Source organism: Clytia hemisphaerica, unplaced genomic scaffold (genome assembly GCF_902728285.1).
Source record: "Clytia hemisphaerica strain Z4C2 unplaced genomic scaffold, Clytia hemisphaerica genome assembly, whole genome shotgun sequence".
Taxonomy (NCBI): Eukaryota; Metazoa; Cnidaria; class Hydrozoa; order Leptothecata; family Clytiidae; genus Clytia; species Clytia hemisphaerica.
Genome location: NW_027104057.1, coordinates 129,944 through 154,416, shown reverse-complemented (window position 1 = coordinate 154,416; position 24,473 = coordinate 129,944). Strand labels below are relative to the sequence as shown.

The 24,473-nt window shown below is 35.4% G+C and overlaps 2 protein-coding genes across 6 annotated transcripts; both read right to left on the bottom strand.

The window, feature by feature from the left end:
• Positions 1-1,987: 1,987 nt before the first annotated feature.
• LOC136812248 (disintegrin and metalloproteinase domain-containing protein 19-like) lies at positions 1,988-23,085 on the bottom strand. Of its 5 annotated transcripts, none has more exons than XM_067068724.1 (23): positions 22,996-23,085; positions 19,814-19,933; positions 19,183-19,247; positions 18,929-19,006; positions 12,350-12,403; positions 12,164-12,235; positions 11,582-11,656; positions 11,172-11,338; positions 10,090-10,168; positions 9,765-9,840; positions 9,498-9,549; positions 8,980-9,076; positions 8,591-8,662; positions 8,086-8,175; positions 7,808-7,888; positions 7,537-7,587; positions 7,015-7,081; positions 5,889-5,997; positions 5,604-5,726; positions 5,268-5,346; positions 4,921-5,104; positions 4,575-4,701; positions 1,988-4,085 (listed from the first exon to the last, which is right to left on the bottom strand). In XM_067068724.1, the coding sequence occupies exons 2-23, from the start codon at positions 19,893-19,895 to the stop codon at positions 2,552-2,554; spliced, it is 3,414 nt and encodes a 1,137-aa protein (XP_066924825.1). In that variant the 5' UTR covers positions 19,896-19,933; positions 22,996-23,085; the 3' UTR covers positions 1,988-2,551. The 5 variants fall into 5 exon arrangements, with proteins under 5 accessions (XP_066924825.1, XP_066924828.1, XP_066924830.1 ...); XM_067068727.1 differs by having other exon boundaries at positions 11,235-11,338; XM_067068729.1 differs by lacking the exon at positions 5,604-5,726.
• On the bottom strand, positions 12,606-17,723 carry LOC136812249 (golgin subfamily A member 6-like protein 7). The gene is made up of 3 exons (XM_067068730.1): positions 15,340-17,723; positions 14,421-14,835; positions 12,606-13,463 (listed from the first exon to the last, which is right to left on the bottom strand). Exons 1-3 carry the CDS (start codon positions 16,495-16,497, stop codon positions 12,742-12,744), a joined length of 2,295 nt encoding a protein of 764 aa, XP_066924831.1. The 5' UTR covers positions 16,498-17,723; the 3' UTR covers positions 12,606-12,741.
• Positions 23,086-24,473: the final 1,388 nt, after the last annotated feature.

The following is a 24,473-nucleotide window of genomic DNA, read 5'->3' as shown; positions in this document are numbered from 1 at the left end:
TTCCAAATCACCAAATCACGTATGACGACTCAAACATTTTCCAAATCACGTAATCACGCTACAAAAAAGTCCCTGTCACGTCATCACGCAAACCCCTTGGGGCCTCTTAAAAGTTCCTCAAATTACGATGAAAAGTGATGGCAGATTACACAAAGATGTAAAACTTTATATTTCAAAATAATAAACATGTAACAAGCAACTAAAAAAACAAAACAAAAACAAAAGGCTACAACAAAAGTGACCTTAATTCAGCTAAGCTGTAAAGAAAATCATTTTCGAATTCTTTCAACCACAATAATTCCTGATAGCGTTGTAATTGAGAGCGGGTCTTATTTAATTGATGTCACATTAAGTCGTTATTTCTCCATTAATTAAGCCCCCTATTGTTTTTCAAATGACCACACACAATGACCATGATCCATTAATGCGCCTTTTGGCTTTTTAATATGCTCAGAAATGTTCGAAAATGAAGACTCACATCCGTCTTCCTTGTTATTGTACTCTCCTTCTAAAAAGCGTCTTCCGGGAACGACTTTTTTTGAAACATTTCAAAAAGGTTCAATAAATAATGCCGTCGGCTGAGTTCGCTGAATTTAAACAAATTATATGTTTTTATTTTTAATGAGAACATTCAAAATTTTTGAAGCCCATGGGGCCGTCCACATATAGTACGTACGCAATAAGGGGGAGGGGGGTCTTCTCAAAAGCGTATGCTTGCGTACAGGGGGGAGGGGTCAAAGGAAAATGTACGAATACAGAGATGTTTTTTAATAGCCCTTTTTTGCTTCGCTTCTTACACGCGTCAAGGAAATGAAAACAATTTCGATTTGAATTCGAAATTTTCTTCAACCGAGGGGGGGGGGGGTGAATGAAAAAGTACGTATTTACCATGTAGAACATTTTAAGCACATTTTTAAGCTTTAAACTCAAAAAGTTTATACAAATTGTGGATGTTAAAAACGTGTTTCAGTAACATCTAAATAACGCATCAAAAAAGCATTTTAGGCTACACGGGCTACACCAATTCATTTTAAAATCACTACAAGCCCCTGAAAGAAAATCCTTTTGAAAAAGTTACGTAAATCCGTTTCCACGCAATTTAAGCTCAGAGAAAGGAAAAAAGGTAGACACCAATATATAAGCGAAGACTTAATTAGACCATCATTAGATGTCAAATACTTAGCTAGGTCACACTCTGGGTGGTCAATGCAGAAAATTACTGTAAACAAAAAGAAACATGTCCATTTTTGTATAGTACACGTTTTTTTTTTTATAAGAACGTCAAAAATTTTCGAAGCCTTCGGATGTTCTTAGTTTTTTGGATTTAAAGCCTAAAAATGTTCTTAAAATGTTCTTATTTTCAGCATTTTTTGAGCATTTTGATGTAATTTCTTAAGAAAATGCATGTTTTTAAGTCTCCAAAGCCTTAGAATGTTCTTAGAATGTTCTTAAACTTTTGGGTCTCGAAGCCTTATGTTCTTATATAGTTTGTTCTTATTAAAAAAAAAACGTGTAATCGTATGGTTTGGAGTGCAATCAGTGAACTGTTATCAGATAGAATAATATCTCACTTTGGCTACTTCATCATCTATTTAGATTCCCTTTGTTAAAAGTGATTATTGGTCGTAAAGTTTCTCAAAATCTGATGCGTGGATAGAAATCTCTTTATAAGGCTATGTTTGCACGGTATTTTTTTTCAGTTACGACATTTTTAGTTTTGGAAAACGATTGATATTTACAAATCTATTTTAGCTTACAATCTGGAAATTTAGGAGCTGAAATTTAGTGATTACATCGATTTTAACTCCTAAAATTAAAAAATCATTTTTAGTCTATACGGAAAGAATAACTAATTTAGGTGAAAACTTGACACCCAAATTTCTTTTCTTAGAAGTGCGTTTTCAAATAGTTTTCAACACTGGGGAATCTATAAAATGAGCTGATTTCAAATATGTAATTTTTATTTGCATTGAAGGGACCGAAATGCCCGAAATTTCCAGTTGAAAATAATCAAATTATGTGCATAATTTTTTGAGAATTCAAAAGAATCCAATCAAGTATGAGAAAATATGCAATTAAATTACGATAAGAACAAAGAAATGACATTATCATTACACACGTGCAATTGAATTCCCATTGCAACTAAGGGACCCCTTACAGACACGCTTCATTTTGAGGAAAAAAGCATGAATTCATTCTATCTGATAATAATTCGATGGTGCAATTAACTGATTTTCAGTAAAAACATACGATTCCGAGGTAATTGTCAGTAAATAATCATTAGTAAATCATAGTTTTTTTTAGCCGAAGAGTGCAAAAAGTGGTAATAGTGCAATTAACGATTAATCGCACTCCTCTAAACCAATCAGATTCGAGTAATTTTGCACGGCTGACGATTACATTTGTAATCTGTTTCCGAAAAATGTTTCTTGGAAATATTACAAATTTTACTTTATTCTTTAGGAATATATTTATTTAATCGAATAAATTATACGGAAACTCATTGTTTAGCCCAAGCAGTAGTTGTGTGAATAAGTCAAGAGTTTATTTCTTAACGTCTTCCTTTCTGAACAGTCGAAATTTTCCTGATATTTGTTTTATTTTCAACTTTTAACTCATTTGGCGGGTTTGTCGAGCTTGGTTTTCTGTATCTAGAGAAATGATTGAGATCAGTGTCTTCATCATCGAGAACAATTGTCACTGATCTCTTTGTTGTGGTCGTGTCTCTAACCAAGAGAGAGTTCGCTTTATTATAGTTAATATCACCAGCGAATACAGCATCTTCGCCTGTGGTTGCTTCTTTGACGAGGAGCGTGTTTTCGCGGCTGTAATTTGAATTGAATGCTAATTTGCGACGTGGGTGGTCGTTTAGAACTTTTGTATCCGATCGATCCGTTTCAGTCCCACTACGCATGCGTGCGGATTGACGGGAAGCTGATGTTGACATTGTTTTACTTCGCGGTCGATTCGGAGAACTTGATGGAGAATACGCCGAAGGACTAACACGACTGATTTTACGACCTTTTGTTTTCATGGATTGTTGTTCAAATGTGGTACTCGCAGTACTGATTTTACGCGGCGAGATCTTGATTTGACTAAGGCTACCAACTTTCTGGTTTGTATCGGTAAAAGTTGGTGGTTGAACGGTTGATTGTCGTTGACGCCTGCCGGTAACCTTGGTAACAGGGTTAGCTCCTTTCGATTCGTTGTTCGGAGACACGTCTAACATAGTAGTTTTGCTTCTTGGACGCTGTTTAACAACTTCAGATGATTTTATTGAATAATTTCTTGCTTTCATTTCTAGGTTAGTGTCCGATACAGTTTCTCCTCGCTTTCGAGGTTTACTTTCAGGAACCACGATACTCGGTTGAATGTCTTCGTTCGGAGATCCTTTGTCCTGATTTTCTTCAAAAACATCGTCATTTTCGGAAAAAACATCACTGATTCTTTGAATTTTTTCTTCGTGATTTTCAGAATTCTTTTTTTTCTTTTCAGTGGAAACCCTTTTGGTTTTACTTGAGGATTTTTTCTTCTTTATTTTGGAAGGTCTTTTAATTGGTGTCAGTTTATTAGGATGTTTCTTTAGTTTAGGAGTAAGGTCCATTTCCAAGCCATAAAGGCTAGTGATTTCCAATGCTTGATCAACTTGTAATTTCTTTCTCTCTGGATCTTGATCAACGCTAGATTCTCTAACAAGGATAGGATTAGCAGATTTAACAAGTGAGCTTACTTCATTTCCACTTTGCTCGAGATTTTTGGGCATATTTTCAGTATCTGTAAGAGAATCGCAATGTACTTTTGGTGCTTTACCAACATTACCAGAAACAGTAGGATCGTCAACCATTGATTCTTTACCAAGTTCGTTCAACCTTTTGGTAACATCAATAGACTTCAAAGGATTTCGGAAACCACTGCTTACGGAACTGATTTCAACAAACAACTTGGAAGCGAAACTGATCTTCCGCTTATTAGTCAGGGATGGTTTTTCTTTGAACGAAGCATCTGATTGGTCCATATCGACAATGGTAGACGCTGATTGGTTGTTATTGGAATCAGCTAACGCGGTTATTGCTGAGCTTGCGCAACTGAAGAAATGTAGAAAAATATTGAATTTAAAAGACTATAAACTTTAAAACTGTTTTCCTCTATTCTTTGCAACTTATAAATTCAGGTAAATCAGGCTCACAATATCGAAAGTGTAGCGGAGAGAGTGAGGGAAAGGGAAAATTCCAGTTAAAGGCAAATAGGTGTACTAGGCATGGGCCCCGGCGAGTCCTTTTGAAAGTTTTTCACTTTTTTTACACCCTCAAAATACCTTAAAACGATATCTAATTGGGGAGAACAATAGTTTCTATGGCTTAAAATAGTAACTTTAAAAAAAGTATAACATGGTCTGGAATAAAGTGGGGGGGGGGGCGTTGACGGGGCCCATGGTATGTGTAGATTTGAGGGCCATCTTTACGCCTTTCGGCTGCACAATTTTTCTTAAAAGGGTTATGAAAAGAAAGGTAGAAATACTCTTTCCAAAGAAGGGGTAAAGGTCAGTTTATCTTGATCTTTGTAAAGAATCTCACCTCAACTTTCGTCTCAATAAGAAGGCTTGTATTGATTTCCTTTTGAAGAACAAAATGACAATCAACAAGAGGAGGAGGATTATCAGGGTGACTAAAACACCGATCAAAGTGTTGCTGTTTGAATCATCTAAAGAAAATCATGGAAAATTAAACTACAGAATGTTGCCAGTTAGGATTGATGGGTTCAAGTTAAGGCTGGTGTAATATTATTTGTCTTTCTTCTGCTTCAAAAGTACGACTTTCGTTTATTGAAATATAAGAAGATTAATCCCTCCCCCTGTTTATTAAGTAAGCACCCGAGAGTAATCTATTTCTGGCTACGGTGCATTGCGCGTGCGTATGTTACCTTTAATTTCTCCTTCAACAGCTTTTCGTTGCAGGGGAGGAGGGTTGATACACGTTACATTGTCCAAACTGTACAAACACCGACACACTCCTTCGTTGCTACACACTTTGTCAGGTGGACATTTTGAAACGCACTTCGATTGTTGAAGGTCTGTAACATTGATACAACGCTTCTCATGACACACCTATAGAAAGTTTAAAAGTTATACAGTCAAAAAATACTTTTCATAAAGACTTCTTAGTCGAGATGATGTTGTTGTTAAATACTTATTTAGGGTATAAGCATATGATTAAATTCATATTTCCTTGAACTATGTTATTGAGCATTTTAAGAAGAAAATCATCCACCTTTCCTTCTCCGCATTTCGTTCCAGAAGCGACCAGAGTTGCATCTTTGACGTCAAAACCAAGGTAGGTGGAGCCTGCCCTGTAGAAAAGAGAAAATATGAAGGGTATGCTATAAGGGGTCGGTTTAAAAGTCTACACTCCTTTAAATACACTCCATTATTCGATAATATTGAAAGTCATCATCAACAAGAAACTCTAATAAACGACGCTCCACTATTCGAAACGCTTCTTAATTCGATGAAAATCCGATTCCCCTTAAAAATCGTATTGGAAAGTGTTGACTGCGTACATATTTAGAATCTGTTTCGTTTTTATCGAGACACATTGCAAAACTACCTGCAAGTGATGCGTGTGTTTTCAGAAGTAAAGGAAAACACAGATGCTTTTCTGTTTGAACCAATGATTGGAAAGATAGGTAAATTTTCGCCAGTACATTGCAAGTAACCGCATAATGTATCTCTAGAAATTAGATGCAATATTTTCAGTTCATTTTTTAAGAATCATATCGGGCTTCAAAAATATTTTTTGAAAGACTTTTGCAAGAATCTAAGCCTGCAATTTCTAAAAAAGTTTAATCCTTAAGAAAATAGTTATCCTCGTATTCCCTCCTTTGTGGCTTACTCGAGTTCACATTTAATGTAATTGTCTTGATCATCCATTCCACAATTCCCAAAGGTGTCTCCACGAGTGTTCAAATTCTTGTAACAAATATCATGACCCTTCAATGCATCTGAAATTCCGAAAAAATATTGTTTCTCATAAAACGTCTTCCCTGACGTAAGAACTTAGGGTGCTTTTTCACTATGGTAGATAGATAAGTGGTTCTCATCAACGGTCCTTTTCATAAATTTCTAAGGGTTGTAAAAAATATACAATGAAGATTCGTGCTTAAAATCAGATTTTGATCGCTTCATATTAACATTCAAGATTTAACGTCGAAAATTGGTCATTAAACATTTTGTTCTCCAAGAGAGGGGTAGAGCTCTCTTGGCTTATAATGACCAATCAAACCAAAGATACACCGAACTCAATAGATTGTTTGCAATAAAATAGCAGACAGAGGTGTCTTACTTCTTTGAATATCCATTCAGTGCATCAACATTTATCAGCAGTGAAATGGTTTGGTTTTTGCATAAAATGAAAGAACTGCCTCCGCTGTTGGGGAACTGTTTATAATTGACTGACTTATAATTACTTTCAATTAAATTTTGTCAACAATGCTGCAATTAACTCCAAATTCAAAGGGTCGTAAACGCTTTGACAACTGTTTTGGGAGTCAGTAATGTTTTTCTATCAATTTTCTTTGCTTCAGCTAATCGATTTTCGCAGTGAAAAAGCACCCTTAGCTACTAAAGTATGCATGTCAGTAAATATCTTTTGGAGGATTACACGTTTTTTTTATGAGAACAAACTATATAAGAACATAAGGTTTCGATTGCCAAAATATTAAGAAAAAGTTCAGAACATTTCAAGGCTTTGTGGATTCTAAAACACCCGTTTTCTTAGAAAAGTACACAAAAATACTCACAAAATGGCGAAAATAAGAACAAGTTGAGATCATTTTAGGCTTAAAGCTCAAAAAGTTCCAAAGACCCCAAAATTTTTGGATGTTATTCTTATAAAAAAAGTACAGGCAACATGTGTACTTTCACTGACCACTTCAGGTTTACCACTAAACATATGACTCTATAGGGTTTTCAAATTCGAAACATTGATTGATAATTGTTTTTATTTAAAATGAACTTACTTTTGCCCCAAAAAACTTGACATTGGCTATCGTACGACATTGCGCAAGCTCCATGTAAGCAAAAACTCTAAAATGACCAATTAATTAATGTTACATTGTATAAATTGAAAAATCGTTTGAAAAATATTTACTACTACAAAATAATCGTGGACTATGTTATAGTCAAAGACTAATCACTATATAAGAAATAAGTTTCGAGCCAAAGGAAACTCATGAACGGGTTTTGCGGTCGAAGTCAGTTTAGGTCGATAAGAGTTGGCAGCTAATTTTTCTTTTGACAACCGCATGATATTTTCCTTTGTAATGGACGATATAAAAAAATCTAAAATAATCTTGAAAGTGGCCCTGACCGGGGACTATCATAGATACTCGGCTCTAAACTGGCTACCGATTATGTAAGATTCAAATCTTCAGAAAGAGGAGGCGAGGTAAAATAATTTGTGAAAAAGTCGTTTCATTTCCAGTTTAGAATTCCAATGTAATTAGTGAAATTTGTTAGAAACTAAAGGCTCAAAGACTTACGTTACCCTGGTTACAAAGGGTATAATCTTCCTTGTATGAATTCTTGGTGCACTGAAATTGTGAAACCGTTTCAAAAATTCAAAAATTCAAAAATTTGCATCTCATAACGAAACAACCACACAAATTTGTTGTATCGTAATTCTTCATGATTTTGTTGTTCTAAAAAGATGTTCCGGAGTATGCTGGTGCAATTGACAGACTAAATTTTCGACTGGATTAAATATATGTTCCAATGAACAAACTGCGTTTTCTTCGGATAAAAACACCCCACCTTTGAGCTTTTCCCATCACAAAAATCTTGTAAATCACAATCGTTTTGGATATCGCGGCATAGACTACCTTTCTTCTTCAACTGAAAAAGATACGTATAAACAAAGTGATTTATGAAAAATAGGCTAGTTACTTTAGCGATTCTCAAGGTATGCCTTGCTAGAAATGGTTAACAATGCCATCACCTCGGATAATACGACCATCACTCAATAATTAATCTTACAAGGAAGTAGGTGTTTATTTCTACAATTTACTAAACTGTAACATCACTCTTCATACCTTGCAATCATGACAACACTCTCCAGAACTACATTCAGCATGAGGTTTCAATTTGCATGTCTCTGCATCACAACAAGGATCTGCACATTCCTAAAGAAAACTGAATACTTGAATGGTACAAAATTCACTCAGAATGTATAGGATAAAATTCGACTATATTGTCTATGTCTTTCGAAGTTATGCTATATTGTGTAGTACTTGCTTGGAGCACGACCTAAAAAATGTTGAGTTCCCCTTCAATGTCAAATTATGGTTGTTAAGTAAGCCTAATATTGGAGGAGGTTGCCAAATAGTAGAAATAGGTAAGCTAAAAAATATTTACCACGAGCATCACAGATTAGCTTTCTCTGAAATTAACCTGTAGAGACAGACTATAAGAATTTTATCGCGCATGTCTCGATCACTGTACTATTCAATGAATCGAAGATAGAGGGTACATATATCATTATGTTTAGCTTGAGCAGATTATGTTATGTACTCTCTTTAGACTGAAAGAATCACGCACCTCTTTAGTTCCACAGTCACATTCTTCTGTCTCTTCCACCAAACCATTGCCACAAATCGCATCTGTTGCTATCTGTTATAAACAATCATAATTTATAGTTAATACAGGAGAGTCTCCTTGAACTTTATTAGTTTGACTGTCTCCTTAACTCTAACGAGTTTTCTAAACCCTTCAAGTCTCTATTTAACGAATTTCTCCATAAATCGAACAAAATTTAGTTCTACTTGAGTCACATGCCTGTTGTTAGCTGTTACTTACTCACACGACAATCTCTGTATCAATCTGTCTCAATTTAAGAGCAACAAGGAGTACCTAGATTTAAATTAATAAATTATTTCTGGTTTGTTAGATGTGAAATTGTGTAACCATGATTAATTACATATACGAACCTCCTGAGGAACATCAAGTAAACACGGAAATCGAGATTTTTCGATGTATCCCAAAAATTCTTGCTGGTCGCAGCTGGAAAACTCATTTGTAGGGTTGCTGAAAATAGTTTAATAAGTCAAGATATTTCATTTCATTTTATTCTTTATTTCCTCCTCAGAAGATGCTCAAGAAAAAATTTTCCACATAATGTATAACTAGCAACAACGCTCCAAAATTATTTGATACATTTTTTTCCTTTTAAAAGAGAGGCGCAGTCGAGTGCGCACACCGGAAGGTTGTGGGTTCCCATAAAAAATCGACCACGTAGCGAGTAGTCTGAATCGCAGACCTCTACAAAACTCCAGGTAGTATAGAAGCACGAATCCGTTAGTGGATGCTAGCAGCCTACGTAAGGAGGTCATCTCTCACATCGATAATCACCCCAGGTGACAGTCTGACTTACTTTCATTGAAACGTAAGATTCTAATGAGCACGAATAAAGGCAAAATAAGAAGACGCACCAAGTTCGTCTACCCACCTGATTGAGGAGTCCATGGCACAGGGTCCATCACTACACGTACAGCCACGGCCTAGAGATGTTAGTTGAACAAAAGAGAAGGTTGAATTGATATCGTAGGAAGAAAGAGATTACAAATGTGTGACAAAAAAATTCAATGTCTGACACGTGTGTTTTAGTGTCCCATTTAAATTTTTTCCAACGTAAAAAAAGGGAAGGCTTAGTGACATGACTCATCAACACTTTCGAAATTCTAGTAGCTTCACCGAAAATATCATATCAATTCACCTGTGTGTAAGAAGCCAAAATTATGTCCCATTTCATGCGCTATAACACTTGCTGTCATTTCAACGTTGCCTGACCACTAAAACGTAAAAATCATAATTTTTTACAGCGTCACGAAGATAGATTATAACGAACTCATATTAATGCTTTCAATATCATATCAGCAAAACCCATCAATGGATTTTACGCTAAAAGTCACAAAATATACGAAAATAGGCTAGCTAGCGAGGCCCTAAAGCATCGGAGATTTGATTGCATTTTACTGGATAAGGGTAGAAAAATAAAATATGATAAACAATTTAATTGATGAAGAGATCAAAAAACTTACCGTGACAACAGATGCTGCACTCTCAGTACATAGACCACCAACGTTCGCTAAACCTGCCAAGCCACCAAAGCCTTTATTACTGAGAAATGAGGATAGAATTATTAAATGGTTACGTTGACCTGATTTTGTTATATGAACGCTGTGGCTCAGGTAAGTTATGGCATGTCCTAAAATTGCCATAATTTTTAGATCGCATTAGCCGACAGAAAACGACCAAACAAACGACTGAACATGAAGGGTACTATGATGTAGTTTCTAACCTGATGTGTAACCTAATTGTTTTTTCGCTAATTTTTGCGAAAATCCGCAAAAACTGATTATGACGTCATAATCGATGACGTCATAAAAACTAAAAATTGAATTTCTCAAGAATGGTTTATCTAATTATCTTCAAACTTACACCAAAGATGTATCTCACTAAAGTTAATCATTTGAAAAAATAGTTTTTTCAAAATTCTGATTACGTCAGCAAAAAATACCATTTTTCGTTTTTTATAAATTTCTGCTGACGTCATCAAAATTTCAAAAAAAATTTGTTTTCAAATAATTAAATTTAGTGAGATACATCTTTGGTGAAAGTTTGAAGACAATTGGATAAACCATTCTTGAGAAATTCAATTTTTAGTTTCTATGACGTCATCGATTATGGCGTCATAATCAGTTTTTGTGTTTTTTTGCGAAAATCAGCGAAATAACAATTAGTTTACACATCAGGTTAGAAACTACATCATAGTACCCTTCATGTTCAGTCATTTGTTTGTTCATTTTCTGTCGACTAATGCGATCTAAAAATTATGGTAATTTTCAGTTTTTGAGACATGCCATAACTTACCCGAGGGGTGTTAAACAGAAGTTACCTTGAAATCATCCCCGGAAAAATCTCTGATTACACGGCGATAACTCACTGTGAAAAGTTACAGTCAATAATTTACAGCTGAACTTTTTCAAATATTGCAGTTTTTCAGCCGTGAATCCACTCACATTTTCACTATGAATTTCATCGACCCCCCCTCCACGCGATTCCTTATTTTCAACACCCATTAACCCCACCCATAAACTACGCTACGAGTAATTTTACGTACGTCAAAAGCAATGCAATATCGTGTTCTCCCCTACGATTACGTAATAAAACATCCAAATTATACTTCTTGAATCTCCTCAAAGTTTCACCAGCCGACGTTGTCACATTCAAGACTGAATTTGTTTCCATAGAAACTAATGCGAAACGAATCTTCAACGATTTGAAGACCTTAAAGTATTAAATTAAGAAAAAATGAGACGAAGAATCCAAGCGAAAAGATATATGATTGGGCAATTTCAATTCTCCTTATTCTCAGAAAAGAAATCCCTCCCCATTTATGCTCTGCACCTGATTTTATCCTTCATATATCTTGTTAACTTGATACCTTCTAGTCGGGGATTATGGCGAAGTTCAAGTAGTACTCAACATTTAATTTTCAACATTCTGTAGTGCAAGTCATGTAGTGTGTACCTCACTTAAATGATCAACAAGATCAGCCACGACCCGTTTGGTATCCCTTGTATTGTTTTGACCGATTGTTTCGAACTGAAAAATGAATGGAAGATAATAATCTGGTACTATAAAGACCAGAGCAAAACAGGATCTTTGGAAAATGAGACAAAAAAACTCTTTTCATTCGTTAGATAATATTGTGTGTTCATGGTGGTTTTTGAAATTAGCCTCAGAGGTTTTTATGTTATGTTAAGTTATGCGATTTCCATCATTATTATGGAAGCAAACGTTCGAATCTGTAGAGGTGATCTTACGTACATCGAATGTTTGCTTCAACAATGACAATAATATAACTAAACCAAGCATGAAAAACAGCTATACCACTAGCCATACCCCATGCTTTAGTAGAATGAAAGCTGTTCAAGGGTGTAGCTTTTTACGGCGGGTATAGTCTAGGAAAACATTCATATCATATTCATAAAGATGGAGGTCACACAAAGAAGCAAAAACATTGGGGATTTACATTTGTAACTGGCTGAGGCAGAAATTTCCCAACAACTACTACATTTAGAAAGAACTTTTCATTCAGACAAAACTTACGAACGATCTATCGACGACCACTGCACACTTCAAAAACATCCATTCTTCTTCTTCCATTAACGAACGTCGAACCTGAAAAGAAACATCAACCCAGTGTGGAAAATATGGAAATTAAGATAATATTTAATTTGTATTCAAATTGTTATAATCAGTTTATTGCATGTGATTTGTTTTGATAAACCTTACCAGTATGCAACCTTTGAATGTTAAAGAAATCACCAAAGTTGGATAGTTGGATATCTGTTGAAGAAACAAAGAATTTTCTCTTTGTCCCAGTATGCCCTGGATAGAAATCTCGAAATTTAAATAAAGAGAACATTCATACACCGAAATCATCCAGACTTTTAAGTAAAAGTTTACTCCAGCTTTTGCTAGACCTACCTATGAAACGGTCAAAAATTATGTGGCAAAAAAAAAAAAAAATTGAAAAAACATAAATATTAATGATGGTGAATTTTTTTATATTTTGACGGAGCTATAACAATTATTTACAAAAGTCTTATAACTAACAACTTTTCAAGATTAAGATCTCTCTCAGCAAACTAGGACTCGCTCGTGTATCTCTCTCGATGCTACTCTTACAGGTCTCCGAGAATAGAATGGATATCTCGGTTCATTTCTTTGCTTTGTTTCCTGTTCAATTTGGCTGATGGTGGAGCGCCAAAGATATCAGTAGCAGAGAGATTGTTGCTCTTCTTGGTAACTTTCTTGTTTTTCTTGCCTTTCTTTGGCTTCAATGAGGGTGCAGATCCAAAGATATCGGCAGCTGAGATCGATTCACCAACAAAGCTTTTCTTCTTTGCAGATTTTTTCGGTTTCTCAGTACCGAAGATATCGGCTGCGCTCATCTGGTCAGAAGTTTTTGGTTTTGCTTTTGAGGATTTGCCGGATTTGTTTTTTTTGCTAGCATTTGATGGTGCATCACTCGATGAAGTCAAGACTTGGTTGAAAAGCAAGGAAGAAGGTGTCTTTGCCAGCATATTTGGAGGTGACTCTGCTCTAAGTGTTGGAACATCCTCGATGACAATTTCATTAACAACAACAGGAGATTCAAATCGCGCAACAGGCGCTTCAAATCGAGCAACGGGTGTTTTAGTTTGTGCAACGGGTGTTTTGATAATCACTTCCTCAACATTTGAAACTTGCGGAACTCCAAAGCTAATGTTTCCAAATTTGCTGTTGTTCTTATCCCCGAAAAAGAGATCGGATTTTCGGGATTCATCATCGGATTTTCGGGACTCATCATCGGATTCGATTTCAGCGACGGATTCTTCACAAATTTCACCTTGGTCAGCGTCCACTGAAACGAAAAGAAAGCAACAAATGAAAAAACAGCACTAAAGCAATAAAATTACAAAATGGTGTAGACTGAGAAATAAAGGGTTCTTAATGTACACGCTTTTGTTTTTTCATCATGGATATTCTTAACTTTTTGGGAAAATCGTCCTAAAGTATTCTTACAGCATTCTTAAGTTAAGATCCTAAAATTCAGACTAGATTTAACATTTAGAACATACGTCTCAAGTATAAAATGGTATTTTCATGAAAGGAGTGAGCCTTACTTGGGGTAATTTACAATTTATAATTGGAAATGCTCTAAAAATGGTATTCTTAGCTTGAGTAGCAAAGTTCCATGATGGTGATATTCTTAGCGTTATTCTTAATTTTTTGGCCATTTTCATCATGGAAATTCTTATAAAGTGTATTCTTATAAAACAAGCGTGTAACTACTTATTCTTTGGGGAAAGAAACTAAGGTTCGTCAGAAATGCTTCCACTTTGATTTAGTGAACTCCCCCGTTAATTTAACATGTTGGGGATACAAAGGTTTATTCTTTCTTGCATAATCTCATTCTTTCAGATCAAAGATCAAAGAAAAATGTTTTGATATCCTCAACTCAGGGGGGGGGGCGAACTATTTCTGGAAAAGCCCAATTGCATTCTTAGCTTGAGTAGCCAAATTCCATGATGGTGATATTCGTGGCATATTCTTAATTTTTTGGCCATTTTTATCATGGACATTCTTATAAAATATATTCTTATAAAAAAAGCGTGTAAACGAAGAAAATAATGTAGAGCAAAACTACACTAGCAGCTCGCACATTTTGATACATCGAAGGTTTTAAAACATCCCTGTATCATTTACCTGGTCAGGTTTAGAATCGTCCAAAAATTTCGAAAATCAATTTACTTTCTACTGAAAAATCAACAATTAATTCCTGGAAAAAAAAAGATCAAGCCTTTCATCGACGACTTACATTTGTCGCTTTCAGCAAAGCTAGCATCTTCGAACGTGTCGTCATCATACTTGTTGCTAGTAGCAACAGAAGGAGAAGAAATAGAAGCGACTTCTTCCACAAAAGATGGCTCTCCCTTTTCACTTTCACAAACTGACGAAGCGATTGATTCTTCTTCAAAGTCATCTTCGTAAGAATATTCTTCGGCTGCCGGATCTTTTGCTTTCTTCTTTGTTTCTACTGTGGTGGAGATGAAACGATTATTGGCATTTTGTTCTTCCAGCTCTTTGGTGAGTTGGTCGATTCTCTTTTGCATGGATCTCACAACTTCTTCCGTTTCGAGTTCTTTTTCATTCATTTCCTTTTTCATTTGTTTCTTCTCTTTGCGCAGATTTTCGATTTCACTTTGAGAATCCGATCGTTCTTCTCTCAATTTCTGAAAAGCGAAAAAATAATAAGCTTCATACAATATTTGGCAAAATTTAGCATTTAACAAGTAATACTTTCAACACGTTTATAGTCTGACACCTAGCAAGGAAAGTTCTTGATTCTCATCAAATCTCAAACTGTTCTTTTCGAAGTATCCACCTTAAAAGCAGTTAGTGCGATAAAAACATTTTTATCGCAGTAACTGCTTTTAAAATCGGTGTCGGCCTTTTGTAATCACCTTACAAATTGTAAAGTAGCGTTGACTTTTATTAGCCTTTGTTGCTACCTGTTCGTCAACTTGAAATAAACTATTACATACATACATACAAGGTGGATACTTCGAAAAGAACAGTTTGAGATTTTTTTTACGTGTGAAAGAAATGGCTAATGGATGCAGGGAAGATGATATCATCAACATCGCCTCAACACAGAAAGATAACAGACCACCGATCAGACAGTTCATAGTGTTTCCACAAAAAATCGACATTGATGAACAAAAATTCATTCTAACCTTGATCTCTTTTTCCAGCGATCGATATTTTCCATTTTCTTCATCCGAAGAAGTTAACTTCATACGAGAATCTCTCAACTTGCGTTCCAACTTCACGTTTTTCTTTCCCAGCTTCTTATTTCCCTCTTTAAGCTTCTGAATCTGGTGGCGAAGTGTCTGCTCCTGGATGGCGTGTTTTGATTTCAAATCCAAATTCTCTCGTCTGGTCAAACGCAATGTTTCCTTATCTTCTGCCGAAAGTGAAACATTCTTGTTTTTCAGATCTTCATACTTCTTCAATAACTTCTTATTCTCGTTTTTAACGTCCGTCAATTTCTGAGATGTTTCTTTCTCGGACAGTTTGACTTCTCGGTATTTGAGCTTCATCTTCTGATACTCAAGATCGAGCTTTTCATTTTTGCTGACAGCTTCAGTCATTTGGATCACCTTACGGCTCTCCTCCTGCATTGCTGCTTGCAATTTGATCAGCTCTCCCTCTTTCTCTTTGATGAAAACATCCTTGTTAATCAATAATAATTTCATTTCTTGAAGATCCATTTCGAATTTGGATTTGGCAACACTCAACGCTTGTGCCGCTTGCTGCTCTTGAAGATGAGCAGCCATCTTGATTTTGGAAGACAAATCGAAAATCTCTTGCTCCTGGTTGAAACACTTTTGATTCTGTTCTTTCAGCTCGTGTTCGGTGCCTGCAAGTTTGATTTTGATTTTCTCCATTTCTTTATAAGTGGATTCCAACAACATCTTTTGTTGCCCACTGGTAATCTCTTTATCAGAAATTTGTTTAATTAATTGTCCTTCGCGAAGCGTCAATTCATTGATTTGCTTTTCCAAAGGTTCTACAAGGTTCTTTAGTAGTTGGCATTCAGCGCGAAGTTTTTCGAATTGACTTTCATATCGTTCAATCAATCTTGTTTGTTCTTCTTCATTTTTGTCTTGTCTTTCTTTCAACAATCTCTCCATCAGATCCACCTCACTGATCAATGTGTCTTTTTCTCGTTGACATTCAGTCAACTGAAAACTGACATACTTCTCAGATAAGAAAAGATCTCGACATTCTTGACGGAGTTTTCCGACTGTTGCATTTTTTATTCCGATTTCCCCGATATCGGGAACATCAAATACCTCTTCGGTATTCATAATTTTACTTATATTCAACATTTTGCAAACTTATTCGACAACAAATTCACAAAAGATCTTTCAGAACCACGACGACGTGTTTACTGAAAGTAGTCTATTTCAAAAAGATAAAAATCTTCGCAAATTTCACTTCTTTATTTAAGTAAAAAATTATATTTGACGTCAGTTTTTTTTTGACATGTTTGACGTAAAAAAGTGACGCATGGATCTAATAATTACGATTACGCAGTGACGAGCGTCCACAAGACTATAGTCCTAAACGGCGGAACCAGCCAGCAGCAGATAAGAATTATCGACCCGTAAACGTACAACCGTCTTCGCTTAACCTTCCCAGAACTATTCACTGTGTAAAAGTTGTGCACAGTTAGGCCAAATTCCGTAAACCTGAGCTGAACTACTTTATATCTAAATTTTCTTTACCTACGTTGCTTTTGTCGGGAAAAACTTATGCTTTCACCTGAATGAAACAAATGGTTAACAATAACTACCTTAAGGGAACTAATTTTCACGGGAACTAATTTTCGCAGAACTTATTTTCGCGGTTCGAGGGTACTAAATTGGCGCATTTTGCGGAGCTAATTTTCACCATGGAGGTATAAAGAAACAGGAGAAGTATGCTATTGTAACCAAGCTCGCCCTAGGATTAAAAAAGTTACGATGTATGCTAGCCTGATTCGCAGACCTATACTTCCTATAAGAAACTTTTTTCGCTAGAGGATGAACAGAAGCCTAGATGTATGCATGCTCATAATCTCATATATCGTGCATTTTTAATGAGCTCTTTTATCTATTGCTGAAATCTTATCGGCTCATTTAAGCTTTAGAAATTATATGAGACGAGATTCATTGTTTCTGACATCAGTGTAATAAAATATTTGGACAAAATAAAAGGCCTGTAAACTTGGCAATCCCTCGTCAAATAATAAGATTTTTCGATCAATGTTTTCTTTAAGGTGAACTCTATTGCTTGATACTTTCCTCCAAAATTCTCCAGCGACTTTATGTCTACAAGTTGAGTGTGTGCTTATAAAGAACTTTTCATTTTCTGGCTTGAGAAAATATATTTTCAAAATAAAATTGAACGGATAACGAAATGGAACATAAACTTGTTTCGTGGACGAAGTTTTATTTAATTTTCGTATATCAAAAGGCTAGAATCTTCAATACTGATAGTTAGAATGTTCAGAGCAAACTTGAGTTCTAATAAAAAGTCTTATTTCATCAGGCAAGCTTACAATTTCTTTTGATACATTTCATAAAAAAAATCAAAAGACTTGAACGACCAATAACCGACACTTTCAACTCCTGTTTTTCTTTATACCTCCATGTTTTCACGATAAACACCCAAAAACGATTTTAGTTCCCGTGAAAATTACTTAATAAGAAATTTTAGAAAATGTTCAAGTAAAGTCTATCCAGATATAATTGGCAGTGGAAACAAGAATGCCTGTAACTTTTGATAGTCAAATATAATTATGGAAATTTTTTTTGCTTGTTTTAGAGAATCAAAAGCGCTATATTTGAATGTATTTTTGGTTGAAAAATTCGCGATTTTTAGCGGTTTTATTCGCGATTGGAAAAATTGAGCTTCTTTTCTACTTATGCTATAACGTTCATTTTTACACCAGTGGTAGTTCAACCTTAGGTTAAGAAGTTTATTAAATTTCAAGGTAAACAGAAAAGTCCTTCGGAAGATATGGGACCCGAAATACCCCTTGGTAGCACTTTTCTGTGAAATATCAAATATCCAACTTATTACTAAAAACGGGGGTAGTGATATGATTGATGAAACAGTTTTTCGATCATAACACATTTTACAATCTCTTTAATTACCTCATAGCCAAACTGTGTTTAGTGTTTTGGGAATTAGCAAAGTTCTTTAATGACTTAAAAATAACAAAGGCAATATAAGTTCATGCTTATCCTTTCAATAAAAACAATTATACTGTATGATTTTACTTCGCTTCGAAATAATCAATGATACCAATAACACAATGCACCAACACTTAACATTTTCCAACTTTTAATTGCACTGTTCAAAAAAGATAACATAGCCCCCGTTTTTAGTAATAAGTTGGAGATTTGATATTTCACAGAAAAGTGCTACCAAGGGGTATTTCGGGTCCCATATCTTCCGAAGGACTTTTCTGTTTGCCTTGAAATTTAATAAACTTCTTAACCTAAGGTTGAACTACCACTGGTGTAAAAATGAATGTTATAGCATAAGTAGAAAAAAAGCTCAATTTTTACAATCGCAAATTAAACCGCTAAAATCGCGAATTTTTCAACCAAAAATACATTCAAATATAGCGCTTTTGATTCTCTAAAACAAACAAAAAAAAATTTCCATAATTATATTGGACTATCAAAAGTTACAGGCATTCTTGTTTCCACTGCCAATTATATCTGGACAGACTTTAGTTCAGTTGTTGAAAATAAATAATGTTTATACCCGTCGAGTGTTTCTTTCGGTAAAATATCCACTTTGTTCTGGAAAGGCTTTGATAACAATCTGTTGACTGGTGTCATTCTGAAAAACGAAAAAATCAAAGATGTGATGTGAAAAGGTGAAAAGTAAGGGAATCGCTACTTAAATGGTTAATGCTGGGCAATCTTTAGTTCGTCTTGTGATCATTTCTGATTCAGATATTTTCTGAAATTCATAGCTATGCTCAAATGAGATAACTTGTTCAAAAGAACACTTACAGATATTGACTTCTGATTGGATGGTCCTGCATGTCGATTGAAATGAACATTTTGAAAAGCTGGTCCTATATAAATACACAAAGTAAAAATAAAATGAGAGCTCCCGAATTAAAGTACTGGGTACAGACAAGGTCGTTATTTCAGCTCTCAAAGATTTTTGAGAAAAATTACGAATATTTCGGATGGAATCTCGTTTCCAAAAAAGTACACGTCAAAAGATCAATCTTAAATTAATATTCACGATCATCTCTATAAAAACTTCTCTCCTTCCAGTTCGAGAAGAACAATTTCGTTTGAAAAGCTCTTAAAGTCCCGAAGGTTTTAATCAAGATACAACACAAACCACACGTTTATCTTGATATATAAGAATAATCTTTATAAGAATAGAAAGCTTCGAAGACAAAAATATTAAGAAAATATCAAGGATTTGCGAAAACTAAAACACCCGATTTTTTAGAAAATTAGACAAACAATCAAAAAACATAGTGAAAAATATTTAGCACTAAAAAGTCTTTTCGCCTTAAAATTAGAAAAATTAAGAACATTTGAAGACTTCTGGACGTTCTTATAAAAATATGTGCTACGGTAAAGATAAGCTCTGAATGGCAATAAAAAAGTTTAATCAACTCACCAGTGAGGTGTAAGGATCCTACAATCCTCAACATAGTGAAGCCATACCAAAACATAAATGTTGGCCGTAACAAAATATTCATGCTGCAAACATCGAGCAGAGCATCTCAATCAAACCAGTCTGCAGAGCGAAGAAAGAGTTTTTGATTAAAATGATACTTAGTGTAGTAGACGTGAAAATTATATTACCATTTTAACTCACACTAGCCAATATCAACATGTGAGAAAAAGCCTTTACAAAAATTTATACATGTGACGAAACATGTTCACATCAACTGACTTTGATCTGATTTATTTCTTTTTCTTGCTTGACATTTTGTTTCATTTTTGTTTCTCATTATTATTGTGCTAAATTCACGATAATTAGTGAGTCAATTAGCTTACAACTTCCAATTAACCATGCCACTGGCAACGACATCTAACTTAAGTTCAATTCAAGTAGTACACACGGGAAAATTTTTGATAATTACTGAATTTTCATTATTTTCCCAAAAAGACTGAAAAATAACTTTTACTTGCGTTGCATGATAAATCGAATAGATCTTCTTAATGCTATATAGGAGGCTTGAAAGTCAACTAGTGTATATTGATAAAGGTCATAAAAATGGCTTATAAAAAGGATTATCGCTAATAAGAAATGGGAAAAGACGTAGGCGGAAAGAGATGGGAAAAGGTGTTTGTGTGAAAAACGCCTACGAAATTAATAATGCCTGAGAAAATGATACATTCAAAATTCGTTGTAAAGAATTATTTTTTCTTATAAGAATGATATACATATAAGACAAACAAAGAATTCTCCTGATACTATTTAAAGGTTTTATTTTTACATAAATGTCCCCGTTTCATATCAGACACATATTTCATATCAGGACAGTGTCCTCCCTATTGTTTTATTATGCTTAGTTAAGCAAAAAATGTTCTTGCTCCACATCTGTGTCAATTCAATGTGAAAAAGCTTGGAAATTAATATTGATGAGTAAACGATAACACTCTTATTTAAAAACAAAACCTTTAAAGTCCCTAAAATAATTAATCTCATTTTATTTTCATAAAAAAGACGGTTGTGTACACGACTGAACATCTTAAAATATATTTCACTGTACCAAACGTACTGTTCAAAACAAGTGCGTGACATAATTTACGTGTATGGCTTATCTTTTATCCAATGATAAAGGGTGAACAGAGACCGCAAGCCCAAGCGCAATTTTCACGCATCCAAGCACCGTATTGGCTATTGTGACAACAACCCTGCCATTGGAAACATACTGTGTTCACGTAGGACCAAAGCCAACATTTAGGATGTTTGTTCACACAAGAAGCCTTTGTTGTTGTAGTTGGAGTGGTCGTTGTTGTAGTCGGGGTGGTCGTTGTTGTCGTAGGGGTGGCGGTTATTATAGTTGGAGTGGTCGTTGTTGTAGTCGGGGTGGTTGTTGTTGTAGTCGGGGTGGTCGTTGTTGTCGTAGGGGTGGCCGTTATTATAGTTGGAGTGGTCGTTGTTGTAGTCGGGGTGGTCGTTGTTGTCGTAGGGGTGGCCGTTATTATAGTTGGAGTGGTCGTTGTTGTAGTAGGGGTGGTCGTTGTTGTAGTAGGGATGATCGTTGTTATGAAAGGGTTGGTCGTTGTTGTAGTCGGGGTGGTCGTTGTTGTAGTCGGGGTGGTCGTTGTTGTGATTGGAGTGGTCGTTGTTGTAGTAGGGGTGGTCGTTATTATAGAAGGGGTGGTCGTTATTGTAGAAGGGGTGGTCGTTGCTGTTTTCGGCGTAGTAATTGTAGTAGTTTTAAGGATAGTAGACGTTTTTGTGGTTTTTAAAATACATTCCTCGTGGCAAGAGTTTTCACAAGCATCTTGAATATATTTACTGATCTTGCATAAACCGTGAGCTGCTAGTTCCGGACAACATTTGAGGGCATCAAAACATGACCTTTTTGGGGTCATTAATGTCGTTGGAGTGGTCGTTGTTGTAGTAGGGATAGTCGTTGTGGTAGTAGGGAGAGTTGTTGGTGTGATTGGGGTGGTCAGGGTTGTAGCAGTTGGAGTGGTCCTTGTTGTTGTGAACGGGGTGGTTGTTCTAGTGGTGGTTGTTGTAGTCGGGGTAGTCGTTGTTGTAGTTGGAGTGGTTGTTGTTGTTGTGGTTGAGGTGGTCGTTGTTTTAGTAGTGGTGGTTGTTCTTGTAGTCGAAGTGGTCGTTGTTATCATAGGGGTGTTCGTTGTAGTTGTAGGCATGGTCGTTATCGTCAAAGTAGTCGGTAAAGGTCTTGTCGGAGGGTTCGGCGAGTTTCTGCAAAAGCCACAACTTTTCTGACAGTACTGCTGAGTCCTTAACAGTCCACACATGCTTGTAATAAACTCACAGCCGAACATATGATCTGCACATGGGCAGTTGTAAAATTTGTTCAACTGTCGAACGTCCGTGTCGGTCATTTGAAATCCTCCGAGGAATTTCGTCGGATTTGCTTTCGATGAGATCGTCATTTTATTCTTGTCAATCGCAAAGATGTAACTAAGGTAAAACATGTGAGAGAATAACATTCAAGTTGGCTAAAATGAAACAATTATCAAACTAACCGGAGGCTTGGTCTTTATCTGTTGAAGAGAGAGCAAAGATCGGAAAATTTTCCCAGGAAACGGAAAGTGGATAGGAAGGTAAAGAGAAAATTCCCCGGAAAGTTGCCCTCACACGAAGAAATTGTTAAAAATCACACTTGTGTAAAAATCAATTATCTAGGATGGGACTCGGTTCGTTTTTCACACGAGTGTGAAATAGTAAATTACACCTTTAGTGTTTACACCATGTTAAATTAGGAATTAGACTAAAACACCTCAAATTTCAAGAAGAATTAAGTCAGACTGTGATTGCAGATTAGTTAGAGCGTTTAGTTTGATAATTGATTCAACGAGGTGTAATCACATAGGGTGTTAATTACCTTTTCACACACGTGTGAACAACGAATCGGGTCCCACCCTGGGATTTTTTCCAGTGCATAAAATTTGACCTGCATATTGAGATTATGAGATTTTCTTAAAGGATTGTGCATAATTATATCCGATATTTTTTTAAAACATTTGAACGTGGAATGTTCCGGGGGGCAAATCTCCTGGGGATATTTCCGAGGGAAAATTTTCTGTCACCGTAAAGGGTAAGTAGAAAAATAATCAAAAAGACATTTCAATGAGTTTACTCACTTTGAATAATGCATAATGGATTTTTCGTCATAGGCTTCATTCAAATGATGAGCTTCACCGATTTTGTATTTCTGGAAATTGTGTTCTTTTCCTAGAAACAAAAAAAAGATTTAAGACCAATCAGCTCCAAGTAATCAGGAATTGTCTTCAGCGAATTTCAAATTTGCGTGAGTTCAATTTTTTTAGGCTAGAAATTAAAACCAAAGCATTTCTCACCACCCCTTCTTACCTTTGATAATATTATCCCAGTGCACGGTAACAAATGAATCTCTTTCTAGCCTCGATTGTTCATGAAAAAAACCAAGGGCGTGAAATAATTCATGTTGAATGATCGAGTCTGAAAGACAATTGTCTCCCAGAGATAACGTTTGATTCGAGCCCCGTTTACCAATGGATGAATAGCACCTGGAAAAAAGACATTGTTTAAAATTCAATGCAAAGGTTTTCATTTTAACCCTTCAAGACTTTAAAGCTCGTATTATTAGTACCTAACACAAAGTCCCAAGTCATTTTTTGTGCTCGCAATTGGATTTGTGTATTTCTATTAATTTGTGGGGGACGGCTACCTATACTATCATCTTAAAGGTTACAAAAAATTAAACATGAATCGCAAAAACATATGTTACGTGGAGCTGGAAAATAAAGAAAACAGCCGGGCCTTGCAAAAAATATAGTAAAATCGAGCTTAAAGTACATAAAAGCATTTATTACAATTTGTCATCAAAGATCTTGATGTAATCTTTTTCATTGGTTCTTTCAACAAATTGAACACAACTGACTTTTTGAATTTCATCCATGGACGACCTCACCAAGTATTTGCTGTACCAGGCTAAACAAAATTAAAACCATTGAAAATGAGGGAAAATGGGGAATGAATGGGGAATGAATGGGGAGTAAGATTCGTCAATCAAGTATAGAGATTATAGAGCTTTCAAGTTTTGTTAAGTCAGTCATTATGGAAACAAACATTTGATTTGGGTAAAGAATTGACTCCATAGATTCGTTTGCTTCCAAAATTACAGATGTTACGTAACTTAAAAATATGAAAAAACCTCGATATGAATTTCGTGTTGGTTTAATCCGCAGGCTACAAGCCCGAATAGTCTAGTCAGATTTTTACAGAGTAATTGGGTCAATTAGTATGGCACGTGTGTTTTGTATCATAAGACATGTTCCATAGCCTCGTTTTAAAAAGACTTACGGTAATCATTAGCAAATACGTAAGGAGCCTTCCCATTTGGCCATGCATATGGTCCAGTGATGACGTCACGTCGTTGTCGCTCTGGTGACGTCATTTTATGATGAGCTAATCTTTCGATTTCAGAGTCATTTTCAAAGTTAATGTCTTCTTCGAAAAGCTCTTTTTCTAAACAAAAATAAATTTTTTGGTTGAATATACCTATCAATCTATCTGTAATCTGAAAGACAGCCGGAGATTTTTTTATTTCTCCACAATAAATATCGAACTGAAACACACT

What these genes read in the sequence shown, in the direction of transcription:
- LOC136812249 (XM_067068730.1), bottom strand. Translation starts at nt 16,497, where the DNA reads ATGTTGAATATAAGTAAAATTATGAATACCGAAGAGGTATTTGATGTT. An exon ending in CGCTGGAAAAAGAGATCAAG is followed by an intron (nt 14,836 to 15,339) that starts GTTAGAATGAAT and finishes TTCGCTTTTCAG; the next exon opens with AAATTGAGAGAAGAACGATC. An exon ending in CTTTGCTGAAAGCGACAAAT is followed by an intron (nt 13,464 to 14,420) that starts GTAAGTCGTCGA and finishes TTTTCGTTTCAG; the next exon opens with TGGACGCTGACCAAGGTGAA.
- LOC136812248 (XM_067068724.1), bottom strand. Translation starts at nt 19,895, where the DNA reads ATGAATATTTTGTTACGGCCAACATTTATGTTTTGGTATGGCTTCACT. An exon ending in CCCTTTGTAACCAGGGTAAC is followed by an intron (nt 7,082 to 7,536) that starts GTAAGTCTTTGA and finishes TGGTCATTTTAG; the next exon opens with AGTTTTTGCTTACATGGAGC. An exon ending in TGTTGAAGGAGAAATTAAAG is followed by an intron (nt 4,702 to 4,920) that starts GTAACATACGCA and finishes GATTTTCTTTAG; the next exon opens with ATGATTCAAACAGCAACACT.